This window comes from Otolemur garnettii, unplaced genomic scaffold (assembly GCF_000181295.1).
Source record: "Otolemur garnettii isolate 467f Iridium unplaced genomic scaffold, OtoGar3 scaffold00046, whole genome shotgun sequence".
Classification (NCBI taxonomy): Eukaryota; Metazoa; Chordata; class Mammalia; order Primates; family Galagidae; genus Otolemur; species Otolemur garnettii.
In genome coordinates this window covers 10328149-10355672 of record NW_003852441.1, presented here as the reverse complement: position 1 = coordinate 10355672, position 27524 = coordinate 10328149, and the positions used below count along the sequence as shown (strand labels likewise).

At 45.7% G+C, this 27524-nt stretch overlaps 1 protein-coding gene across 1 annotated transcript in view; it reads right to left on the bottom strand.

The window, feature by feature from the left end:
* PIK3R5 (phosphoinositide-3-kinase regulatory subunit 5) overlaps positions 1-27524 on the bottom strand; it is a 78770-nt gene that overhangs the window by 15918 nt on the left and 35328 nt on the right. The window contains exons 2-5 of the mRNA XM_003791098.2: positions 12166-12281; positions 10200-10300; positions 7450-7518; positions 6545-6683 (exon numbers count right to left, since the gene is read on the bottom strand). Of these exons, the coding sequence (XP_003791146.1) occupies positions 6545-6683; positions 7450-7518; positions 10200-10300; positions 12166-12268 (412 nt within the window). The 5' untranslated portion in view covers positions 12269-12281. The remainder of the gene's footprint in view (positions 1-6544; positions 6684-7449; positions 7519-10199; positions 10301-12165; positions 12282-27524) is intronic.

Genomic DNA, 27524 nt, shown 5'->3' with positions numbered 1-27524 from the left:
CTGAGTTCTTGGAATCCATAGCCCAGTGATAACAAAAGACATGCAGCTCTGAACAAGTGCAGTGACCCTGCGGAAATGCCGGGGGATGAGATCTCCAGCTTTCCAGAGCCACCAGTGAGGAGACCGGCCACACCGGCCCTTTTACCACCCTGACAGGCCTAATTCAGGTTTCCCACGCCACTCTTACAAGTAAGTTATATATGGCAGAGACTTCTAGGCATCTACCAATATCCATCCACCCTTCTTTAATGAAACACTGGGCAATGTAGCACTTGATAAGTTACATTTCACAACCTCTCTGCAGAAGGTATTGGGTGGACCCCTTTTTGCAGCCCTCCTCACTTCCTTCTCTTTGCAAACAATGGGCAGAGCTCCAACAGTCATCTTGGACCATGAAGCAATCTTGAGGATGCTATCTCCTGTTAAGGATGGTGGGGTAGAAAGATGGAAAGACTGGTCTAGGGTGCTCGTGGGGCCACCATACCAGTGATGGACTGTATTCTTCCAAGGTGTGTGTGTGTGTAACAGAAAAATAAGCCCCTATAAGTTTAAGCCACTGGTTTTTTTGGGGGGGGGGCTTTCTGTTATAGGCAGCCAGCTCAGTCCAACACACCCTATGATTTCCTTAACACCTGCCCTCCACTCCTTTCCCTAAATGTCTCCCACCTACTAGTCAATGTTGTTGGGGTTGTAAATCTTTCATTCCATAATCAGAGACAAAAACTATAAAATGAAAATGTCTGATCAATAATTTCCCAAGAGAAATCTATTGCCACTGAAGAATATTCAGAATTCACCCATTACCAGTTGATGGGCAAAACTGACCTCACTCAGGTTTGTTTCTTATTTGACAGAAGGTCCAGGGTAGGAAAGCACCAAGACTCTGAAAGGGAAAGGGATAGGAACAGATCCCTGTGGTGGAAAAGTGCTTACAAAAAGACAGCCAGGACGGCCCTGGTCATCTGTCAGTGCCTCCTGGTAGGAACTCAGCTTTATGCAAGTGTGAAAAGAATAGAAGAATATGGTTTTTAGAATCGAATAGACCTGGGTTCAGGTGGTAAGAGCTCTTGTTAGCCATGTGATTGAGGGCAAACTACTTAACTGTCTAGCCTTCAATTTAAGCATCTGAAAAATGGGAATAAATAGTAACTACCCAGAGAGATGTTCTGAGGGACAGGTGGGACCAACCCCTGGCTGTGATTAATACAGCACAAGCACACAACGAATGCAACCCTCACATCACTGCCATCTTCATCCTCACCAATAATCACAACCCTCCTTTGACAGGGTTGCTCAGAAGCCCATCTTTCTACCCCACCAACCTTAGCAGGAGGAGTAACTTGCCCAAGGTCATCAGCTAATAAATGACAGAATACATGTATAAGTCTTTGTCATATTAAAGCCCATGTTCCCTCTCTCACACTTGACTTTGTATCTTGAACAAGAAACACTGAACTTAGTTTCCTCATGTATGCAATGGGAATATTATTCCTTCTCCCTCTTACCCTACAGGAGAGATGCAATCCTGGAGGTCTGTGTGCTTTGAAATTACAAAATGACTCACATATAAGATGCCCACTGTGGTTCCTCAGGATTATAGATAAATTCTTTGCAGGAGGAAATTGTGGTCTTCACAGCCTTGCAGGCATAGAGTAAATATTCAATAAACATGTGGGCTGAGCCCAAGAGAGCTGTAAGCAGGCAGGACCCTGTGGCACTGATGTGAGGTTTCCTGCCACCCCCAGAGTAGAGGTGGTAGGCGACCCTATGGGGGGTGGAGTCAGGAAGCAGGGGGAGGTCCCCAAGCCTTGATAACAGGCCCACTTCCCCTGCCACCCAGCCACATCAAAGCAAGATGAACTGTTTTATTTGTCTCCATGGCAACTGAGTCCCTAAGATTCAATGGGTGGAGGGCCCAGCTCTCTAAGTCCCTTGTCATCTTCTCCCTGTGACCTTGTCAGGACCCATCTTCTAAATTAATATCATCCCAACATCCTGTCCCTAGCAATGTGAAATCAACATAAGCCAGCATTAAGCCTCACAATGCTCTGAGTGGAAGGCATTACTAGACACTCATTTTACAGATGAGGAAACTGAGGCTTAAAAGTCAAATGCCCTGTTGAAGACCCCACAGCTAGTGTATAGCAGATTCAGGATTTGTAACCACAATGGTCTGGTCCCAAGTACTGGTAACCACTAAGGTATGCAGCCTCTGTTCCAAGGGTTCAAGTTCCTGGGCCTCCATTCCAGCCCTCCTCTCACTTTATGAGGGGGTGAGAAGGACTCAAGAATAAGGCAAAAAGATAACTGTATGGTTGTTAAAAATTACACTAAAGCATTTTCTGACAATTCCACTTAAGGGTCATATAGAAGAAATTAACTTTGTTTAACATACTATTTATTATTGATTAGGATTCAGGTTCTGTGAAATCAGAGGTTAACTTGAGGATGTGAGATAAGTTGCAAGTGATTTTGTTCAGTAGAAAAGATAACCCCAAAGATTATGATTTTAGTCCCCTACAGGATATTAATGATTTTGTATCTAATTTTGCCTCTCATTCTAGCTTCTATGAGAACTTTATACGAGTTTCTCATACCCTCCTTAAAACAGGCTCTACTATGTTGCTGATTCCCTCAGTAATGAGCTGATACATCTCTAGCACAAGCTCATTAAATATTTGTATAAGTGTTAGGTTTTATAACTGTTCAAAAATGATTCTCTGACACCAGGGAACGTTGATGGTTTCCTATTTCAGTTCTGCTTTCCCTAGAAGAGTAGTTTCCAGCATGGGTAACTTGGCCTGGGCTTCCCTCTCTAGGCAACTGCCTTGCCCCTGATCACCATAGCATCCCAGGCTTCATACGGCCCCAGGGGTGATGTTGAGAAGGCCCTCAGTAGAGAGGGCTGGTTCCCAGGGCCCGCCCTGCTCTGAGGCCACAGGGCCCTCATTCCATCTTCATCTCCAGTTGCTGTTCTGCCTGGCCTGTGTGTCCCAGGCTTAGCATCCCTTCATCCCAGGGCCTGGGCCTCCCCACTGCCCATCCCTGCACCACATCTGCCTACTGGGCAGCCCAGAACAGAAGCCACCTAACTATACACAAAAATATCTTGAGGCATAGTGTGCATGCAGTTGAGGAGAGACAGCTGGCTGTATCTGAAATCGGGAAGTGGTCTCCCCACAAGTGACCTCTTCCCCCAACTCAGCATCTTCTTTATCCATTTCAAAATAAGAAAAGAGTCATTTAAATCTTTGGTATAAACGAAGTACCAGATCTCACTTGGTAAGAAGGCCCTATTGTGGCATTTGCATTTTAAACCCTTTCTTCCAAAATTGTAGAAAGTAAGAAAAGTGTTGCCTCTTGGCAAAGGAGCTCCAGTCACCAGTAAGAATCCTAGAAGAGATCTAGGTCTGTTTGTTTGGGGGGGATATGGGAGGGGGGAAAAGAATGAAAAGAGTTTGATCTTAAACTGGCTTGTTCATTTGGGGTGCCTTGGAAAGTTAGGCTGGCAGGCTGTCTATTCACGGTGTGCCCAAGCCCCTCTCTGAGGCCAACACGTTCTCCTCAAGGCCTTCCTGATTTCTTAACTCTCCACCCAAGTTTCTACCAAGAAGTGAGGACTATGTTACAGGGAGACATTGTGGTTGGCCAACCCCAGCCTGTCCCCTGCTGTGCTCATTTGTAACAACAGAGGTTGGGGAAGGCAGTTATGAAACTTCCAAAGAATTCACAAACAAAGCTTCAGTCCTGGGCTTTTAGGGTCCATGAGCTGTTGGAAAACAAGATTTGGTACTTCTATCCCTTGTCCCTGTGTGTTTAATGTGTATGGTGAGAATTAAATGCTGTCAATACGGAACAGGGCCTGGTACGTGTATACATTGGAATTTCTTTTAAATGAGGTTACACATAGTATTTGGGGGCTTGCTTCTTTTTTTTTTTTTTGAGACAGAGTTTCATTTTATTGCCCTCAGTAGAGCCCATGGCATCGCAGCTCACAGGAACCTCCAACTCTTGGGTGTAAGTGATTCTCTTGCCTCAGCCTCCCAGTAGCTGGAACTATAGGCGCCCACCACAACACCCAGCTATTTTTAGAGATGGGAGTCTTGCTCCTGCTCAGGCAATCCACCCTCCTCAGCCTCCCAAGTGCTGGGATTATAGGCGTGAGCCACTGTACCACGAGACTGGGGCTTCCTTTTTTAATCAACAAGTTACTCAACACTTTTTGATCTCAGTAACTCTAATCCTACAGTATCATTTTTAACAGTTGAATAGCATTCCACCAAATGACTCTGCCACAATATACTCAACGATATTCAATATTTAGGCTTTTTGTCATTGGCTGATTATCAGAAAGACAGAGCTGATGAGCATCCTTGTAGCTAAATCTTTGTACATCCTAATATTTATCAGGATAAATTTTGAGAAATGGAATTGCCGGGTGAAAGCGTATTCTTTCCGATTCTTTAGCAAACACAGCCCCTCTTCTCCCTGGCGACACTGGGATTTTTGTTCTTTTTTTTATCTTTGTCACTTTAAGAGGGGAAAAAAAGAGCCACTATTTAGTTTGGAGTATTTTTCATTACCAGTGAGGGTGAATATTTTGGGAGGTATTGTTCAGCCATTCAGGATTCTTTCTTGGACCTGAATCACAAACTTATTCCTATTTCCATGAGTACATTTGCCTGCTGTTTAATTGACTCAAAAGAACTCTTTATGGGTTTGTTATATTAGTTTTTTGTTGCAAATATTTTTCTTAGTTGGTTACTTACCTTTCCCTGATAGTGGGTGTGCGATATACATGCTTTAAAGTTTATGCTTTCAACTCTGTTGGTCTTTTTCTTTCTAAATTTTGCCGTGGGGGACATGTTGGGCACCTCTACTCCACTACAGGTTCATGTAACCTGTTTTTCTTCTACTAATTTTATGGTCTCATTTTTCATATATAAACCTTTAATCTACCTGAAACTTATTTTTATGTTTGAGATAGAACTCTTAAATTTTTTGAGCATAATTCTAATTCAATTCTTTTTATGATCTGCTAATTATTTCAATACCATCTATTAGATGACTAATTTTCTTTATCACTGGTTTGAGGATGCTTCTTTGTCATATAGTAAATTTTTACAAATTTTTATAATTTTTATACTGTTTCTAGCTGTTATATTTTGTTCCATTAATTTACCTATTCTTATATCTGTTAACTATACTATTTTAATAACTATAGTTGCATAGTTATTAAAAATACATAAATAAATATAAATGCATAAATAAATGCTACTGTGGAGCATTTATTCTTTCAAATAGAGTATTTTATTACCCTTAAAAATATATTGCTGATATTATATTTTGACTGTGATTACATTTCATTTCATAATACCTGATGGTATTACAATATTGATTTCATCCAACAATCTCTCTTTTCAATTATTTATTCTTCAGGAAAATCTGTTTTCTCTATATTAGTTATTAAATGTTCTTTTATTTATTCTTTATTTTTATTTGCTATTGTAATTTTTTTCATTAAGTTTTCTTACTGATTAATGCTGGTTTATGGAAAAGCTCTTAACTACTTGTTTTCTTATTCTGACAATTATTTGTTGAAGTGAATCTATGTCTTGACAGGTAAACAATTGTTTGAGTTCTAAATAATTAAAATTTTCTCTTCTCTAGAAGAGAAAATATTCTTTATTTTTGTCTTTTTGCATATGCAAAATACCTATAAATAAAAAGATTATTGACTTTAAAAGAAATGCCTCTAGCATTTCATTTGGGGCTGTTACCATATTAAAAACATTTCTATAGTAATAGTTTCCACATATTGAGGGGTTTTGAATATCAAAATAGGTGTTGAATTTTATCAGTGTATTAGAGGCATTTATTGAGATGTTTATGTCACTTTATTCCTTTGAGTACTAACGTGATGTGCCACCTCTCAGTAAGTCAGACTTGATTCTGTTTTCTCTTGCTCTGTCATAGTTTCCTTAGATCTCATTTTCATGTCTATATCAATATCCTCTGTCTCTCAAGAACTCCTACTTTTCAGATCCCACAAATAAAAACTGAGTTCCAAGTCCTTGTCCACACTTGTCACAGCAGCTGCCAACCCATTCCTGGCACCAGCCACCTTCCCTGGCCAGAACTGAACCAACCAACACATGCAATTCCTGGGGCAAAGAGAACAAGCAAGGCCTCTTGTCAGTATTCTGGGGTTTCTCTGACCCAGGCAGCTTTGGGGACTCCTTGGCCAAGCAGAACAGAGGTGCAGGCCAAATGGCGAGGTCTCCTTGCCCTGAACACCTGTTCCAGCTTCCCCTAAGAATTCCTCCTTGAGCTACCTTCAGTGTTACTGCTCTCCACTTGTGCAAATTTTACCATCATATGCTTCACAGTGCCATGAAGAGAAGATTCCAAAGGTTTAAACCAGGACACCGACAGAGCTGAACCAGGCTGCAAGGTGAGAAGGATCACAGCCAAAGGATGGTATCAGAATAGCCAGAAGTGTGCTGATCACATAAGCTCTGCTTCAGGCAGAGGCCCCACTCACCTGGAGCCTTGAGTTCAGCATCAATGAAGGTGAGCAGTTCCTGGCAGATGCTGCAGTAAGGAACAGGCCAGGTCAGGAAGTGGTGGTAAGTGCTGGCTGCCTTCAAAAGGAGATCTGAGTCTGGTGGGAAGTGCGGTGTCTAGGATGGGAGGTGGGCAGCAAGCAGAGGTGTCTGGGTGAGAAAAAGCTCACTGATACTCCCGGACAGCCTCTGCTCCCTCCCTGGAATGCCTCACAGAAAGCACACATTTCCTGGCAGCAGTGTGTCCCAGGACAAGACCAGGAAGAACTGGACATTACCTGCAGGGAGTGAGTTACCGAGGGACATGTTGGTGCGGGGCGGGGAGGGGGGTCTCTCCTGTAAGGGCCTCATTTTACCCAACAGAACAAAGCTCAGCCACCTTAGGAGAGCCCTGCTGGGAAGCTGTCACCTTAGGGGTCATTCTAAATGGTGCCATTGCTGCCATTTGTTTGGGGGAATGCCTTCACTTAAATATCCTCACTAGAGGCAATGCTGCTTTTTTGAGGGTGGAATGAGTCAATGCATACTTTGGGTGCCGCTGGTCTGGTAAATGCAGGGGATGACACACGGGGTGAAACTGACCACCAGGGTAAAAGCTGAGGTGGACACAGGACCTCTCTGGTGGCTTGTGAACAGAAGGTGACAAGGGTCCCTCCGTGGAGCCCAGAGATGCCAGGCACAATGACTGCCACAGGGAGTTCCTAGAGGCCTCTCTAGATGGCCAGTCTGAAGCCATCGGAAGCTTGAAACCCATCTCACATGTCATTGCTCAACCATTTCTCTGCCAGTCTTCATCCCCAGAGGTAGGAGGGCTGTGTCCCCCAAGGGAGGTCGTGCTTCCCTCCCCTCCCTCGCCTCCCAGCCTGGCCCACCCTGGACTTACACAGAGGACAGTAGAGTAGAAGAGCAAGGCCAGGGGAGCAAGCAGGTCGTAGGTGCCCTTCTCTTGGACCTGTGAAGAGGATGGGAGGAAGGGTGAGGCTCGTTCGGGGGTGCCGGGCTCCTTGGGGCAGCACACGGCAGCGCTTTCTCATTCTGTCTTTCAAGTGAAAAGCAGTGTGTCCACAAGACAAAAATGTAGGGAACAGAAGTAAATAAAAAAAAAAAAAAAACACTCAGAATTTCCCCTTCCAACCCCAAGTACAGCTATTGTTTCAATGTACTTTTCCTTATACCGTCCCCTCCCTCTGCGTATCTTCCTCCACCAAGGTCTACTCAGAGTGTGTGTAGTTTTCTCTAAATTACATAGAGCATTGTAATTGCAGTTTCACTATATGGTCTCTAAGACCACACTTTCCCCCCAGCTCCTGGTTATCCATTTACCTGTAATTTGTGTTGTAAATATTTTTTTCCCAGTTGGTTGTCTTTTAATTTTATAGATATTTTTGATGTACAGAAATTTTAAGCGTCAATTTTTCCTTTATGGATTTTTGCTTTTTTCTACAAGCAGCACGTAAAGGTTCACATATATTTTCTTCTATTCTTTGAAGCTTTGTTTTCTGGAATTTAAATCTTCGATCCAACTAGAATTTTATTTTCTGTGCGTTGTGAATCATATCCTGCCATACCCTGCTGTATGGGACTGTATCTTTCCAATGTTTATTCAGTACCCCTGAACCATTTAACACCTCTTACTGATGCAGTTTTGTTTAACATTAACTTTTGTTTATACTACTGAATAACATTCATTATTTTATTTTATTTTATTTTATTTTTTTGAGACAGAGCCTCAAGCTGTCCCCCTGGGTAGAGTGCCGTGGCCTCACAGCTCACAGCAACCTCCAACTCCTGGGCTCTAGCGAGTCTCCTGCCTCAGCCTCCCAAGTAGCTGGGACCACAGGCGCCCGCCACAACACCCGGCAATTTTTTGGTTGCAGCCATCATTGTTGTTTGGCGGGTCCGGGCTGGATTCGAACCCGCCACCTTAGGTGTACGTGGCTGGTGCCTTAGCCAGTTGAGCTATAGGCGCCGAGCCAACATTCATTATTTTTAGCTGCATCTTATTCTGGAAGATCTCCATAGTTTATTAGTTTCACTGTCAACATTGAAGATTATATTCTCAGTATTTCACATGAACACCATAGGGCACATTCCTTCTATAACTTGGATTATTTATCTAGAATAGGGTCCAAGAAGTGTAATCAACAGATCAAAGATATGAACATATCCATGACCTTTGAGACATAGTGCCAATGATGTTGGCAGTTATAGATATTTTTGATGTACAGAAATTTTCACAATATTTTTAGATATCTTTACCTCAAAAATATCTAGCACTACCAGCTTTACCATATGCTTCTTGCATTGGTTATTGTCTTTTTTATTTTTTTTGGCTAATTTGCTAGCCAACGTCTGTCTCATTATGGTTTCAATTTACATTTATTTTATTATTACTGAGGCAAATTTTTTAATTCATATTTGTTTAAAAGTTGTATTTGTTCTTTTGTGAATTGTCTCACTGACGGAGCCCACTGCAGCCCCTATCAGTATGTGCACAGCACGCAATTTCGAACGCTTCGGTCAACATGCTAAAGGTTTCTCAGACCATCCAGGAACTTGTAGGTTTGGAGACACAGAGAAAGCCCCTCCATGTCTTCTGTACTGGGTGACTTCAGCAGGCACAGATTCAGAATTCTCCATTTTATACTGCAGAGACGATGTGTCTGCCTCTATGAATATAAAGGCTGAGCTTTTAGACTTGGGTTTACTTATACATTAAGCAGTCCAGAGGTAGTTTGATTCTTCTGAACTGGAATGTTCCTTTCTAAAGTAAGAGAGTCTAGGAGAAAATGCTGGACCAACACTCAACACGACCATGTCCCACCAAAATATGATGACGAGTTTTCTGTCCTGTACATATGAGACATGGATCTTTCTACAAAACCCTCCCCTATTGCTGTGTGGTGGTCGGGTCTTTATATCTGGGTTGACTCATACATTTAGCACTCCAGAGGCAGTTTGACTCTTCTAAGTTGGTTTGCTTGGGGTGAGGGTGTGAAAGCATCAGGTGAATGGTGGTGCCAAGATTGGAATCTTGGGTGTCTTGATAAAAACTAAGAGTTCCTTCTTACAGGGATCGCTAAGGGAGCAAGTGACACGTTTTCCAACTTAGTGATGTATTTATAAATAATTTTTTAAAAAAACTTAAAAGATAATTCTCTATGCAAGAGCCTGAATCTTCTTTTGGGACTCACAGCTGTTCTGGAGCCCAAGCTCAGAGAGGCACTAAACACATTCCTCTCCTTTGTCAGAAAAGCCCAATGATGGAACTGTCAGAGGAGGCTTCAGTTCACCCTTCCCATCAGTTTTCTTTTTCCTGTCTTTGTTTTTATGGATCATTTTGAGAAAGGAACTCAGCAAAGTGTTCTCTTCCCTTCTAGTCAATGCCTTGACTTACAGCGCAGCTTAAACACAGGACCCTGGCACATGGGTTGGGGGTTCTTACTGACAGGCACACGCCCCTTCTAGAAGGCTCAGTGCACAGGCACTGCTGAGACACAAAACTCATGGGTTCTCAGAGCCTTTGCCAAGCCCCTCCCAGGGCAGTCCAGGCCTCCCCAGGCTTCCCTGGGACCCACTTCTTGACTCTGAGGCCCACCCAAGCTCTGCCCTTCAGGTCCCAGCTTGCCTCACCTCCCGGGTTTTCTGCAGGATCTGCTCAAGGAGGATGAGGAAGTGGCCTGGGTCCCTGCTGACCAGCTCCTGCAGGGTCCAGCAGTTTAGACACATCCCAGCTGAAAAGGGAGAGAGGTGGATGGTCAGTTCTGGGCTTTTCTGGCCATAGTCAGGCAGTGGCCATACAGAAGGTCAGGGGAGGTCTATGCTGGAACCTTCCAATGTGGGATTGCACTGGAATATTCCTTTCTAAACTAAGAGAGTCTAAGAGAACGTGCTGGAGCATTTCTCCAAATGCCAGAGCAACACTCAACACGATCACATCCCACCAAAACATGGTAACAAGTTTCCTACCCCGCATAGATGAGAGACACAGGGGTTGGAGATTCAGGCTGGGATGAGGCCAGTGAACTTGCCATGACTACTGCCTGCACCCCTGGAGGGCACAGTTCTCCCAAACCTCCCCTGGCATGGTTTCCTACCCTGGGTACTTGTAACTATCAGATGCAGGGAAGTTAGAACAGAGGCAGAAACTGATGAATTGATGAGAAATAAAGAGAGTCACCATAGTGAGCTCCACCCCAGGACACAGGACTGAGTCTGGGACAGCCATGGGGCTTCCCAGGACTGCCTGGCAATGAAGTCAGGAAGGGGAAACTAAACCATTTGTATTTTAAAAACTACAATGAGCACTTTGTCACTCAGTAACTTCCCCAGACTTTCTTATTTTGTCAGTCTGTTTCTCCAAAGTCAGCAAGGGTAAACCCCTAAAAATTAAAGGGGTAGTCACAGGGGGGTGCTGTGTGTATGTGGAGTGGGAAGTGACTGCAGCAGGGGTGGAAGCGGGTTGACCTTGAATTTCATGGAGCTCAAGCTGCAGGCCTCATCACATGTGTAGACTCCCTCCAAAGCCCTGCAGGCCCCTAACAGTGTGTGTCCACATGGTCATAGGTTTGGTAAAATTAGCAAAACTCAGATATTTTTGTATTATTTTACCCAATGATGCCCCTGGTTCCCAGCTCTGTGAGCATAGGCTCCATTAAGATCTGGGTAAGAGGCAAAAAGGAAAACTGTTTATTGGCCACCTACTATGTGTCAATATGGTGCTAGACCTCTGCATACATTATCTCCATGGAGGCTCCCAGTCTCCCTTGAGGAAGGTGGTTCCTGTTATTATTCCCATTTTGTAGACAGGGAAAGTGGGGTCACAGGAGGATAAGTGGATTTCACAAGGTTGCACAGCTGATCAGAACTAGTTTTAATCCAGATCTAAGTCCAAAGGCCAGGGAAAGCCTCTCCGAGGAGTTGACATTTGATCTAAAACCTGGATGAGAAGGAGCCAACTGTGTGCAGCTCCCAGAGAAGAATTCCAGGCAGCAGGTGTGAAGGTCCCACTGTAGGGAGGAACCAGGCATGTTGGAGGCCCAGTGGGTATCCATCTCATGGAGCAGTTAAGGGAGCAAGTGTGATGCGGGGTGTGAGAGAGCTTTACAAGCATGAGCAATTATGGCAACTAGGCCTTCAGAGATGCAACTGCCCAGGCCTGTGCCTCTCAGTCCTGGGTAGTGGAGGACATAGAGGCCTCCTGCTCTCTGAAGCTCTGCTGAGATTCTTTCCTATTTTTCAGGGAAGAGAAGGTCAGGGCTGGGGAGGGAGCTAGAAATAAGTAAACATGAGAATTCGGGGCGGGGATGTGTTGCCCACGAATTCCCAGCTGTTCTTTCAGCACCAGCAGCTCTATAGTATTTCTAAGCAGGTTTGATACTTTCTTCAAGAAGCCAGATGCAGCCCTGAGTGGGATGAGGACGATGTCACAGGGGAAAGCGCTACCCACTGAGGACTGATGTCATGTGCTGTGCCAGGCACCTCCCAGGCAAGGCCCGGGGACTTGCACCTTCCAGCTTCCATGCTTGGTCCAGCACCCACCACAGCCCCAGAGGCTTCCGTGGGCCCTCAGGACTCTCTCCAGCCTCCTCAGACCTACCTGACCAGGAGGTAGAGCGGCGGCCCAGGCTGAGTCCGTGCAGACAGCGCTCCAAGGCATGCTGGATTCGGTCCTCCGTGCACGTCGTGGCCCCAGGCTGCATCCTGAGTCATTGCCTGCAGGGGGGAACAGATGCTGATCAGCCTATTGTGCTCCTTTTCCAGCAAGGGCCAGGCTGGGCAGTGGCAAAGGTGCAGGCACGCACAGCCCAGTGCCATGAGCCTGGCCGCGCCAGGTACACGGCACCAGGGGCTACAGCTGCCTCCTGGGCAGGAACTCCTGCGGACCCATCTGAGCAGCAAGACAGGGCACCCCTACGGGAGAACTGGGTAAAGGTGTAGAAAGTCAGTGGTCAGTGATGGAAGCAGAGAAGCTGCCTACTCCTCTGGGAAGAGGGGAGTGTCGCCAAGAGCCCAGGGAGTGGCCACACCTCACACAGTTGGGCAGGAGGACCCCAAGGGGATAGAGCAGGGAGCCTGTTTCTGAGGAAAAGGCCCAGGATCTCCCACAATGTGCTGAGGGTGGCTGTCCTCACATGTCTCCCCACCCCACCTTGTCACATCCACTGCCGGGGTGCCCGAGTCACAGACCCCGGCTGTCCTCACATGTCTCCCCACCCTACCTCGTCACATCCACTGCCCGGGTGCCCAGGTCACAGGCCCCAGCTGTCCTCACACGTCTCCCCACCCCACCTTGTCACATCCACTGCCGGGGTGCCCAAGTCACAGGCCCCGGCTGTCCTCACATGTCTCCCCACCCTACCTCGTCACATCCACTGCCCGGGTGCCCAGGTCACAGGCCCCGGCTGTCCTCACATGTCTCCCCACCCCACCTTGTCACATCCACTGCCGGGTGCCCGGGTCACAGGCACCTGCTCCTTTTCTGCCTCAGCCCCCACTTTTGCCATTTTCCTTCCCCTTCTCGGAGGCATGACAATGCTACCAGTTATCCAAAGACCTGGCCTGGCCCCCTTCTGTGTCCTACTGAGGAAAGACAGAGAGTGCTTGGCTTAGCTGGAAAGTCACCAGGGAGGGGGCCTGAGAAGGGGGTTTAGCACCAGACAGGGACTTGAGAGCTTCCAGCAAGACCAGCCCAGCTCCTCAGTTCCATGTGAGGGCTCCCCAGGACCCCTGGGAAGCCACAAGAGGCAGTTGGGCACGGCGATTAGGTCCGACTCTAGTGTCCAACAGACTTGGACTCCAGTATGGACTCTGATATCTGCTAGCCGTGTGACTTTGGGCAAATTCTTCAGCTTTTCCGAGCCTCTGTTTATTTATCTGTAAAGCGGGGACAATGATGATGGCATGTGGGGAAGATCAAATGCCACAGCCGAGGCCCCAAGAGAGCTTCCAGTGCAAGTGCTGCCGTGCTGCTGGCTGTGCCATGCGGCCCTTGGGCACGTCACTGCATTCGTCCCTTCTGGGTAGACCTCCTCACTGGCTGGACAGGCCAGATCACAGGGGAAGCAGTGGTCAGCTCAGAACCAGGAAACCAGAAGAGGAAGCAGAGAGCTCAGAGCTGAGCCATGCAAATGACATGCAAAGAGATGAGAAATCCTCACCCGGCTCCGGCCGCCTGGCTGGAGCACTCAGCTCACAGAGGCCCCACATAGGCAAATCCTCCTGCTTCCCCAGCCTGGGAGGAACCATCTGCCAAGTGAAAACTAAGCCCTTTGCAAACTTCCCAGCATCCCTTCACTGATGTCCCGGGTGGGTCATACATTGTGAAGCAGGGTGGTGGCAGTGGCAGGCACACAGGAGGCCACATGTGTGCCTCCACTCCACCATGTGCCAGGCACTAAGGGACAGCAGTGAACAAGCAGGCATGCTCTTTGATGGGAGAGAGAGACACTGAGTGATTTAATAGACAAAGAAAGTGGTAATCCCAGAAGGCAAGACACTGCTACGAAGAAAAGATGGTACAATAGAGACCCCTCCACTCTTATCCGGTTGGGGGGCCTCTCTGCAGAAGGGACATTCCAGAAAGGGCATTCCAGAAAGAACAGGCAGCAGATGCCATGGTCTGGGTGCAAAAATTAGCTTGGCAAGGACCTAGAACACAGTGCCAGTGTGCCGGCCTGGCCTGGGACACAGATTGACCTTCCGGGTCCCATGCCCTCTGACTGTTGAGGCGGCCGGGTAAGTTCAGAAAAGCTCTTATTTGTAATTCAGGACAGAGATTGGATGTTTCCATTAGTGGCACCTGGATATCCGAAGACATCCTCAGGCCCGTCCATGAACATTCACAATGGACTTTGGTTCTTCTGTTTGCTACTCCTGCACAGGTAGCTCAGGGAGTGAGTCCACCAATCTCAGGCCAGAGTGGGCAGGTGTCCAGCTTCTAGGCCCTTCCCCCACCTTGGATTGTACGGGTGCTGGCATGGGTGGGCGTCATGGGACACACCTTCTGTCTTCAGTGACAGCTCTGACACAGGTCGCTCTCTGGCTTGGTTCTGTTCAAGCTCAGGTCTGTCAGTCCCTGCTGGGGGAGCTTCAGATGGATGAGTGTGGCTGGCCTAGATGTCATGAAGCCACCTTTGTCCTCAGAGGCTGATTTCTCCCCCATTAATCCCAAGATAGGTTCTTGAAGGGAGCTCAGAGGTCTCCCACAAGTCCTTCATTATATAGAAGGGTACCAGAGGAAATGAGGGGCTTATTCAAAGCAGTCAGGGGTGGAGACAGGGCTGAGAAGAATTAACACTAGTATAAACAGAAAGTGCATCAAGTAGGACTTCTGTATTCCCCAAATATGGCTGAGACCCAACTGTAAGGATAAAAGGTGCCAAATATGCTGCATTCTAAAGTTCTAGGGACCACAGTGAGCTGTCAGGGATGGGGCCTGCAGCCATCCTGGTGGGCTTACAGGGAGGTGTCAGTCCAGAACTGGCACGGTGACCTACTCAGCCCACCATTATCAGACTGGGAGGAGGAAAGAGGTCTCCACCATTCTGGAAGGCTCTTCTTTCTCTCTCCAAAGCCAAAGGCAGAGGTGTTTTCAGAGGCTCCCTACACAGACTGGGATAACTGGGTGAGAGTGCTCCCACGGCGCTCCTCAGTTCACTATCTCCTCAGCCAGCAAACTTGCTCAGCTGCTCCTATGCTACCTGTGAGCCACGGCAGCTGCAGCGGCAGCGTGCTGAGAGAAGGCAGCTTGACGTCTCACAGTTGGTCAAGTTAAAGATGCGCACCCTGTCAGGATGGGGGCTGGATCCTAGGTGGATGGAAACCGGGCTTGAGCTATTTTGGTGATACTTCCCTGAAGGGCCACCAGCAGGGTGAGGGGAACTTAGCAGTGAGAGGCTGAATGAAGGCCAGAATACCTTTGTGGGAAGCTGCGGGGGGGTTAGGATGAAGAGATAGGAAATTTGTGCCACAGACAGGTTAAACAACTTGCCTGAGGTCACACAGCTAGGAGGTGGCAAAACCAGGATAGGAACTTAGGGAGTCTGGGTTTCTAACTGCTGTATACACCACCCCTCAGCATAGCCAGAGGTAGTTACTGGAAGAAAAATAAAACCAGTAACCTTAATCTCAATTAACAAGATTTTGCTCTAAGAGGTCTGGACTCTCAGGTGCTAGGGATCCTGAGCACCACCACGTCAGCCCATGCCGGCTGCCCAGCACATACCTGTGTCCTCCAGAGAGAGGACGGGGGCTCACAGGAGTGTATGTTGGAGAGGGGACACTGCACTGCACTTCTGGGGACTGTGCTGGTGACGACTGGGTGGCTCACGAGACCCAGGCATTTCCAGCCTAGAGCAGAAGCTGAGTGACTTGGGTTTTAAAACACCCGTCTGCCCAGGGTGTGCGATGGCCAAGCTGGTTGTGCCATAGGTGGGCTGAGTCACCCCACTATAATAACGGATGCAACACAAGATGCAGGCCACATCCTCAGCCCTATCCTGGAAGGGGTTAGAACACAGTGTCCTGGGACTGCTCCTCCATGGAAGGGCGGGATACCCTCAGGGCACTGGGCAGAGTTCTGGTGGGTCAGTCTCACTGGCACTATGAAGTCATCTAGAGCTCTTCTTAGAGGCAGGACTCACCTGAGGGCCCTGGGAGCCCAGAGGACAGGGAGATGGAGCCCAGCCAGGGACCCTGAGCCGCGTTGTCCTGGGGTTACCCAGCACACAGCAGTGCGCGCCTGACCCTGGGCATGCTCATTCCATCTGGTGAGTCAGTCTCCAGCCGTTTCTTGTGACTTGTCAGCAGAACCCCATGGCTTTAGGGCAGAGGTGCCAGGGGAAGACAATGACACCCTTTCTCCCCAGGATGATGCCTTTTTTCAAAGCTTAGCAAGCAAAGCACCCCCTTCCCCATCTCATTAAGAAGAGCTCCCGTTGTGAAATTCCAGCTGCTGCCAGGAATGCCGCCCCCACCACCAATGTGGGGTAGTGTTGAAACAACCAACAACAACAGTGCCTGCCCCCACCTCCAAGTTCCTCTTCTGACCCAGTGAAGAGGACTCATAGTCCTTACCGGGCCTTCGCACAGGACAGAGAGGCCTAGAGTTGGGGATGGGTCAGTGTGATCCAAAAGGGCACAGAGGGAGGCAGCCCTGCTCCCTCCTCTCCACATGCTGCTGTGACCCTGATGCAGGCAGGGTCATCCTCCCTAAGGCTCAGACTGGTCAGAGGCATGGTGTCTGCCGGGCCTGGCTTCCCAGGGCAACCCCCCAAGCCCTGTGGGGCAGGAAGGAAGGCTGCTTTTCTTAGGGTCCTTTTCATACTGTGCTGAAGGGCGGAATGAGGGTATTTCATGGGGAGAGGGATGGGCATGTAGGCTCTGACTGGGATCCTTCACTGCTTTCTTGGTGTTTTGGAATCTTCCAGGTTTATGCTTTGAAGCCCTGGTCCCACAGGTGAGAATAAAGAGAATCACCAAGGTAGGCAGATGTGGGCTGACCCTGAGAGCTTCCATTCTGGGTCACTCCTTCTTTCCTGTCCTTGGAGGTTCCACCCTCCCCTCCCTCTCTGCTCCACTCCCCTCCCGCGACTGCTTAGGACAGAATCTCCATGGTGATCTAAGTACAGAAATTCTCATTTCCAATACAAAAGGATACACCAGAAACTCTAGGGGTTGGTTACCATGGGAGGTGGGGGTGGAAAAAAGGGTGGGCAGGATTGAGGAATGAAACAGGGACAGGGAAGGAGTGACCCTTCCCCGAGGACCTCTGTATGCACAGCTTGGGCTCTGAGAACCACAGCAGTATTTTACACACCCAGAATTAGACAAATCATTTCGGTCAACCAGGATATGGGGGCAGAGGACCAAAAGTGGGAAACAATAACAAATTAACTTAACTATTATAAATGATTAACATAACCACATGGAAGGGGAGATGGAAAGGAAAAACTGACCTAAGTAACTCTTGAAAATAGCATTTTGACCAGATACTGTAAGACTAAAGACAAAAATAACTATTTTAGGTAGAAATACTGTTTTCTAGTAATCAAATCTGTTTCTCATAGGGATATGGGTTGAAAATGCTGAGCATTCTTTATATGTATACTAAAACATATATGTGAACAAATAAGTAAATATAGAAAATTAGAGCCAGTCTCTCCCTGTTGAAGAAAGCAGGAAGGGAGCAGGCTGGGATGGACCCCATGGTATTGAACTAGAGGAATTAGGATGAATTCATGGTTTTCAGTGTCTACATAGATAGACACACATAGAAACTTTTAAAAAGATGTGTGTGTGTGTACTTGGATCAATATACACACCTATATTTTTTAGATCTGTCTGCAGAGACAACTATGTCCCTGCAGCAACAATCACAGTCTAGTGCCCAGATCTTGGTTTCTAAATACCATTTTCCAATAAAAGGAATCAGGGCAACTTAGAGAAATAGCTGGTTCTAGGACAGGGCAGGAAGTACACACGATAAAACTGGCACTTCTTGCAGTGGCAAAAAATAAGTCAACACTACAAAAAAGATGAGGCATGTTTGAAAGGACATAGGATAGAGGAGCCTCCTATGGCCACAGCTGGGACAATTCAAACAAGAAAGCAAGCAATCACTGGATTATAATTCACAGAATAAAATGAACACTCATGAGTCTACAGAGATTTACAGGTAATTGAATGTTATAGAAAACTCAATAAAAACATAAATGGAGGAGAAAAAATGAATGAATTCTAATTAATAAATATGGGCAGAATCAGAGAAATACAAAATTCACCCCTAGGCAGACACCACAATAACTGTTGCAGGCAAGATCTACCCATGGATGCTAAAATCTGTTGGTGAGAATCTGAGAAGAAATAGGATATGAGTGTAGACAGTACTTCCCCCAAATATTACTACTTCCAAAGGGTAGAATAATTTCACAGTGGAGAAACCCAGCAGACCCCACCTGATCAAGGCAGACATCACCAGCAGTGGGTGTGTCTATCAGTGTCATATGTCCCTGCCATGGTGCCCTGGGAAGGGAAGGACACAACTCCTGGGTAGTTCTTGCTAAAAATGAAGGACTGTAACCCAGTCATGAGGAAACATCACTCAAAAGCTAACTGAACTGGGCGTGGTGGCTCACAACTGCCATGCTAGCACTTTGGTAGGCTGAGGTGGGAGGACTACTTGAGGCCAGGAGTTCACCTTAGCAACTAAGTGAGACCTCCATCTGTACAAAAAATAGAAAAAAGGGAGCTGGGCATGGTAGTGTGCACCTATAGCCCCCGCTGGAGGCTGAGGCAGGAGGATGGCTTGAGCCCAGGAGTTGGAAGTTGCACTGAGCTATGATCACTCCATTGCCCTCATGCCTGGGAAACAAAGCAAGTCCCTATCTCAAACAAAATAAAACAACGTAATTGATGGGACAGTTTATAAAACAAAGGGCAGATACTCGCAAAAGTATCAAGGTCATAAAAGATAAGGAAAGACTGAGGAACTGTCATTGGAGGAGATAAAGGAGACACAAAAGCTAAATGCAGTATGGGACCCTGGACCAGATTCTAGAACAGAAACGGAAGATTAGGGGAGAAAAATGCTAAAATTCAAATGAGGTCAGTACTGGAGTTAACAGTATTGTGGCAGTGATCATTTCCTGGTTTTGATAACTGCACCACGTTAATGTGAGCTGTTAATTAGGGGAAGCTGTGAGAAGGGTAGCCGTGGCTCTGAGACCCTTTATGTGTTTGCATAACCTCATATACCTTCTCAGTATTTCCATGCAGCCATCTCGTGCCTCACTGCCTGGTGTAAACTCTGTCGAAGTTGCTGTTTCTTATGTAGTCACAGAGGACAAGGGCGGGGCTGGCTGCCTCGAAATCCCCTAACCTAAATTCCTAAATTGGAGCTGAGAATCTGGGGCTTTGGGAGATCTGAGGTTTATCTCTGATAATGTTTAAACCATGTTTTCATATTAAAGTCAATCTAGACAAAGGTTAAGGTAATATATTCTTTTTTTTTTTTTTTTTTTTTGAGACAGAGCCTCAAGCTGTCCCCCTGGGTAGAGTGCCGTGGCATTACAGCTCACAGCAACCTCCAACTCCTGGGCTCAAGTGAGTCTCTTGCCTCTGCCTCCCAAGTAGCTGGGACCACAGGCGCCTGCCACAACGCCTGGCTATTTTTTGGTTGCAGCCGTCATTGTTGTTTGGCGGGTCCGGGCTGGGGATTCGAACCCGCCACCTTAGGTGTACATGGCTGGCGCCTTAGCCGGTTGAGCTATAGGCGCCGAGCCAAGGTAATATATTCTATAACAGCTACATGACCTCCTCATGACCAAATGTTACCAGGAGAAGTCTCTGCCTAGTTGGCATTTGTGTGCAACTCCATGTTGGTGTCACCTAAAAGGACAGGGCACACTTGGTGTGTGTTTGGGGTCTGCAAGAGTTCAAGGTTGAGTGAATACATGAGAAATATTCAGAATAATTCCCGGCACATAATAAGCATTCAATAAATGCTCTGTGTTAGCTACCAGGGTGCTTTCTTAACAGACACATTTCTGCTGCCCAACTCCAGATGCCTTTGAGTCAAGAAATAAAGCACTCCTCGGCTGATTCTGGTGCACAGTGTGGCTTGGAAAGTAATGTGATCTATCTTACAGGCACACGCATGTGCACACACTTGACTCTGAGACTAGAAAGGCACCTTAGGGACCATGTGGTGGAACTCTCCCATTCTAAAGATAGGAAAATGGAGGCTCTGAGCAGAGAAGGAACATACCCAGATTTGAAAATGCCAAATCTAGGAGACTCTGAACGTGGAAGCCCAAGTCATGGCATCCTCTTGCCTAGATGAGAATCATGCTAAGCTCCTCTCCTTAAGGCTATTTTTGAAATCACTTTTAAAATTTCTTACAGAGTTATGGGCCTATTCAGGTATTCAACTTCACATGTCAACTTTCTAAATTCAGATTTTCTGACAATATCATTCATTTTAACCCAGATTTTAAAATTAGCAAGGATCAAGAATTTTCATATAATTTTTATTATTACTTCTGAATCTGTAATTTTAGTCCCTCTCAATGCAAAATTACTTTTTTCCAGTACAGATTCATATTTTTATTAAATAGTTTTACACTGTATCACAGCTCTTTAAGTAATTAATTTTTACATTTACATTAAATGTAATAACTATGATACCAGCAGTAATTTTGGACAGTAGGTTTAGGTTTGATTTATGTCATTGCTCATTGGTTTGCTGGGGTTTGTGCCCTATCATTCCTATTTATGAATCCTTTATTTTGATTCATTTCTTGCTTAGTTGGAGTATTTTGAGTAATTTCAGGATAGGTGTGTGGGTGAGGTACTTTCTGAGACTTCAAATGTCATATGTCTCAGAAAGTCATATTAAATCTTGCTGTGAATTATATAGCTTTGCTAATTATAAAATTAGCACAATTCATAATTTTTCAACTTTACAATGTTTATAGAAACCTAAGATAATCAACTGAAAATGGATATAACAAAGAACAGAATTAGGTATTGTGGGTGAGTACAAGTAAATATAGAAATTAATATTAACCAACTAAACAAATAAAAAACAAAAATTACATTTGGGGGAAAAGCAACAAAAATAATAAAATTTTAAAACTTTTGCAAGATTTTTATACAGAAAACTTTTGAGGGACACCAGAGAAGGCAAAAGGAAATGAGAATCCACAGCCTGTTGTTAGAAAGACTCAATATCATAAAGAATTAATTGAAGAGGCTTGGCACTTGTAGCTCAGCGGCTAGGGCACCAGCCACATACATGAGAGGTGGCAGGTTTGAACCCAGTCCGGGCTTGCCATACAGTAATGACAACTACAACCAAAAACTAGCTGGGTGTTGTGGCGGGCGCCTATAGTCCCAGCCACTTGAGAGGCTGAGGCAAGAGAATCACTTAAGCCCAGGAGTTTGAGGTTGCTATGATCTGTGATGCCACGGCACTCTACCAAGGGCAACATGATGAGATTCTGTCTCAAATAAAAAAAAAATCAATTCAAGAAAGATCAAAGACCTAAATGTAAAAAGCTAAAACTATAAAAATAGGGGAAAAGCTTCATCACATTGGATTTGTCAAAAACTTCTTGGATATGATACTAAAAGCCCAGGAAACAAAAGATAAAATAGATAAATTGGACTACATCAAAATTTAAAACTCTGGGCTCGGCGCCTATAGCTCAACCGGCTAAGGCGTCAGCCATGTACACCTAAGGTGGCGGGTTCGAATCCCCAGCCCGGACCCGCCAAACAACAATGACGGCTGCAACCAAAAAATAGCCGGGCGTTGTGGCGGGCGCCTGCGGTCCCAGCTACTTGGGAGGCGGAGGCAAGAGACTCGCTTGAGCCCAGGAGTTGGAGGTTGCTGTGAGCTGTAATGCCACGGCACTCTACCCAGGGGGACAGCTTGAGGCTCTGTCTCAAAAAAAAAAAAAAAATTTAAAACTCTGTACATCAAAGGATATAATCTCCAGAAAGAAAAAAGGCAAGCTATAAAATGGAAGAAAAATATTTGCAACTCATATATCTGATTAAGGGTTAGTATCCAGAATATATAAAGAACTCTTACAACTCAACAACAGTGTAAAACAAATAACCTAATTTGTCAACTCTCCATAAGTTTCAGCCTGGAGAATGGAAAGAAAAAAGGAAGGAAGAGAGGGAACAAGAGAGGAATTATTGAGTGGTCAGTTATTTCAGGTACTAGGCAGGCATTTTCACCTGATTATTAATTTCATAATCATAATCACCATGTGTCATAATCACACTTATTCACATTTCCTACAGCTCGGGAAGGGTAAGCCAGTTATTTGCCTATGTTCCTGTGATCACAGTTCCTATGGCCTGATCCCAAAGCCCATCTGAAGTTGGCCTAACTCCCAAAGACGTTCTTTCCTACATCACGTTCATAGGCAATCATTTCCACTGTTTTCTAGACACTCGAGTATGCTGTTTCATCTGTGTTATAATCTGAGGTTTCCCTGGTTTCCAGGGAAGATGTCTTGTACAAAAATTTCCTGAATTTCCATTGTTCATGATTCATTCTCCATAGGTAATGGCTGCTCACTTCCTCTGTCCTCACCTAGTTTTCAAGATGTAAGATCCTGAGAAGGTCATTTAGTCCGCAAATGAGTCTGTGACAGCAGTGACAGTGGCTAGTGAGCAGCAGAAGGATTACGGGCTCAGGAGAGGGAGGAAATGTGAAAAGGTAGGTGGCCATAGTTGGGGGTGAGGACAGGCTGAGGGATGAAACCTAAGTGTGCAAAAAGGGAGCAGAGACAAACCTTCGTCCACTTCCCAACTTTGTTCAGGCCCTTCTTTACCAAGGAAAGGGTGCAGGAATACTCAGGAAGACCACAGTTATGGTTAAAGCCAAGAAGAAATGGGGTAAGGATGGAGAAGGAGAAAGAGCTACGGTGCTAACACGTGCACGGCCCCGACTGTGGGCCAGACGCTGTGCTGACTGCTTGGAGCTCACAGTCTCATTTATTCTGCACAACCCTATAATACTACAAACATACAAAGATGAGGAAGTACAGCTCCAGGTGGCTAAAAGACTTTCTCAACGACATACAACCAGCAAGTAGCATAGGGAGAATTTGAACCCAGGTCTATCCTGCTCTCCTCTACCCACAGAATACTGAAAGAAAAAAAAAACAGAGTTTATGAAGTTACCGTCCTGCATAATAATTATAATAGCAGCTAATGCTCACTGAGAGTTTACGATGTGCCAGGAAAGGTTCTTGGTGTTTCCTGTGAATTAATTCATTAAATCCACGTGAGGTAGCATGAGGTAGCCACTCCTTATCCCATTTTATAGATGAGCAGATTGAGGCAAAGAGCGTTCTCCCAGCTGGTAAGTGAGGTGTGCCCTGGGCAAGTCAGCCTCTCTGTGCATATAAAGGAAATAATAATGGAGCCAGAGAGGGACCAACTGAAGCTGCTGCCAAGATGGGGAACCAGAGAAAGACTATAACAATTTGCTAAGAATAAACTCCAGGCAGCAACCCAATTCTTTGGGCCCCTGGGGTAAACCACGTGTATCTGGCAATGGAGACTATTTAATCCAGCCGTTTTCAAATGTAGAGCTTTGTTTGTTAGCAAATGCTCACAGAGGAATAAAGTGGCAAATGAATATAAATGTAAAAAACTCAAAGAGAGGCTGATTCCACATGTATTGGCAAATTGTTGGTTTTTCTGGCTGTGGAAGGAGACTGTGCATTCATTACGGCTCCTCACTTTCAACACATAGAATCACTTCTAGTTGGCAAAACAGACATGAATATTTCCTGGTTTGGGGTAGAGCAAATTTTGCTCCTTCCAGAGCACTGTGAGTTCCGGATGCTTCACCATCGGGGTAAGTTTGGCACAGGCTGGTCTAATCCATGCTCTCTCCCCTTGTACAGGTCATCTCCCTCCCAGGTGACAAACTGTTCACCACCCTGTCTTCTCTCCTTTAATACAACAGCAAGCAATTGCTCTCCACCATCAGCTTACCTGTGTTCTCCAGTCTCCTGCTTTTCACTCTTTAAACTCCTGCCCAGTTACATAGGACAAGCTTTCTTGCCTTCTCTCTCTCCATCCCATTCATAAATATGGTTTGTTAGTGCAAGCAAAACCTTTCTAACAAGAAAACAAATCATCAGGGCTTGTGGACAGAACTGAAATCAGACACTCCTCCTGATACTTGGCCAGGTGTGGTTTTTACAACTTTTTATGATATAAACACTCTTATTTTAAAAGTCCCATTCAGCCTAATCTAGAACTCTCAGGGACCATTTTCTATGACATGAGGGCATCAGGCACCAATATAGTCTCTCTGGACTTCATTTGATATACGTAGAACCTCCATAGTTGACCACCTCCCCAGCTCCCCACTGACCACCTCCTTAGGTTGACCTAATTTTTGCAGACCATATACATGTCAGTACAGTAGGCCTGGTTCCTTGTGTTGACCACCTCCGTATGTTGAACAGTTGTTATAGTCCCTTGGCTGTCAACTTACAGAGTTTCTGCTGTATATGCATTCACACACACATGTTCATAGAATCCAAACTGAAAACCAACCCTGATGTTATACCTCAATCAGTTGGAACTGGAGTGAGGAAATCCAGGATTCAGCTCAGAGTAAAATTTCAGCAGCAGTGGGGTGGAGCTGGAGCTGCATTGTGGCTGATTGAAGTCTGGCCCCCAAGTGGGTGTGCACTTGTTTTTTTTTGGACACTTGATCCCCTTTTTTCTTTTCCTTTAATGCAGGTTGGTGGGTTATATTCACTGAGATGGAAAAGTCTGGGGGGAGGATAGTTTGGGAGAACAAGAGCCCTGCTATGCGTGAGTTATATCACCTTCTGACCCCAGTGGAAAGGTCCATTTGGGAGCTCACAGAATGCAATGGTCACTGAGGCTATGAACTGTGTGGGGACAAAAGAGCGAGGAGCCCAAGGCTCAGCCCCAGGGCTTCCTATGTCGGGAGGTAGCACAGGATGAAGCACCAAAGGGACACAGAGAAGATGCAGCTCAGGACAGCAGGGGACAGGGGGACAGCATGGAACCCAAATCAAGAGTGCCTCAGGGAGGGAGTATGAACTGCACTCCAGGGGCAAAGATGCATTCTGGTGATGTGGAGGGTTGGAGCAATCAAGGAAGAGCCAGTATAGGGCGAGAAGACCCAGTGGTCCAGGCTGAGGCAAGAAGGGGAGGGGACAGAAAGGCAACGCCTTTGGGAAGTTTCTCTTAGAAGAGTTGGGTTTCATGAAATGCCCCAGGATCCTTCTGATAAGTTCCCTTTTGTTTTTCGTTACCTAGCACAAGTTCATTTATGGTCATCATGACCAAAGAACCCTATGATGCTTCCAATTTAAAAAAAACAACTTCATCTACTAAAGAAAAACTATCCCATATGTTTACACGTTGAAGTGTAACAGTGATTATCTCTGTGAGGCAAAATGTAATATAATTTATATTTGTTCTATATACGCTTTTTATAATAATACGTATTTTATGCCTTGTTTTTTTTTTATCACATAAATAATAGATGTTAGGAGGTATATAAAAAGGAGAAAATGTTTCAGAAAGTGGAGTAAATGTACTTTTCCTTATTGTCACTGAAGTACAACTACAAGACCTGGACATTATATATGAAAGTCACATCACAGAAAGGTAGAGAGCAGGCACTCAGGCTAGGGACCTTGGAGATGAGGAATGACTGGTTGCAAGTTCCCTGGGTTCTCTTTTTGCCCCACATGCCAGACTTTGAGCTGTAGTGCCAGCAAACTAAAAAAATCAAAAGGTGCCAATAAAAAGAAATACCCCAACAAGAGCCTGTCTCTCTAACCAAAGCTTGAGGAAAACGGCAGCTTAGCAAGACACAACTTTTAGATGACTGCTGTATTCCAGCCGAACTCCACAGAGAAAACGGTGGTGCCACCTCTGCCAGCAAAGAACAAGAGGGAAGCCTAGATTTCCACCCTGGCCAGGCTGGAATGAGGTTCTCCAAACCTCCCTCCATGGGCAGTGTCTGAGAAAACTAAGTAGGGTGCCAGCCCTTCCATCCACCCTGGTGGTAATGAGCCCCTTGCACCACACCCTTCCACTTCCTCCAGATGACAAAGAGACCTCCCACCCCACCGTGGGATGGTGTCAGAGGAAGCCTAGAGGGGAGTCAGGTCTTTCACCCCTGCCCAGAGTAACAAGCTAGGCCCTCGCCCCTGCTGCAGTGACATGAGAGCAGAAAGGACATACTCTTACCCCTTCTAGGCTGAGAGGCATCAGCGGGAGGCTTAACAGGAAGCCGGAGCCCCCACTCCGCCCGTTAGAAGGAGCAAACCCTCTTCAATGGAGTAGAGGCTGAGTGTGGAGCCTGGACTCCCATCCCCACCTTGAGGGTAATAAGGCAATGACCCCCACTTCCCCGTTAGAAAAGAGTTAGAGAAAATCAGCTAAAACATGAGTAAGGTTTAAATAAGATTCAGAGCCTCCTAACTCATAAAACCCCAAACAAATTTCAATCAAAAACAACTTATCATGTCAAGAACAGGAAGATCTCAAACTCAATGAAAAAAATGACCAATAGATGCCAACACCTAGAGGACAGAGTTTTTAAAGTATCTGACAAAGGTTTTAAAGGAGCCATCAGTCAAAATGCTTCCATGAGCAACTATAATCTCTCTGAACACAACTAAAAAAAAACTCAGCAATGAAATAGAAGATAAAAGTCCTAACTGGAAATTTTAGAACTGAGAAATAAAATAGCTGAAGTTAAAAACTCAGTGGATGGGCTCACCAGAGGAAAGGAGGGGACAGAGAAAAGAATCAACGATCTTGAATATGGAACAGTAACATTACCTAATCTGAACAGAGAGACAATGAAGAAGAATGAACAGTCGTCTCATCACCTATGGGACTAAAACAAAAGGTCTAACATCCAGGTCACTGGAGTCCCAGTGGAGAGGAGAAAGAAGTAGGACTTAAAGGTACAAAGTACAGACATAATGACTGGAAACTTTATAAATTTGGCAAAATATACAAAATGGCATTTTCAAGAAGATTTGTGAACCATAACCAGTAGAAAGCCAGGCAGTACACACCAGGATATCGCATAGTCAAACTTCTGAAAACTAAGACAAAGAAGAAAGCTTGAAAGCACAGGAGAGCAATAACATCTTACCTTAGAGAAAATATAATTTGAATGACAGTGTATTTCTCATCACAAGCCATGAAGGCTAGAAGGAAGTGGAACGACATTTTTCAAGTTCTGAAGGAAAAGAACTGTCAACCCAGAACTAATGGCCAGTAAAAAGTATCCTCCAGGAAAGACGAGAAAAGCCAGACATTCTCAGATGAAAGAAAACTTAGAGAATCTGTTGCTGGTATCCCTACTTTAAAAAAAAAAAAAAAAAAAAAAGAATTGAAGCTCATTCACATAAAAAC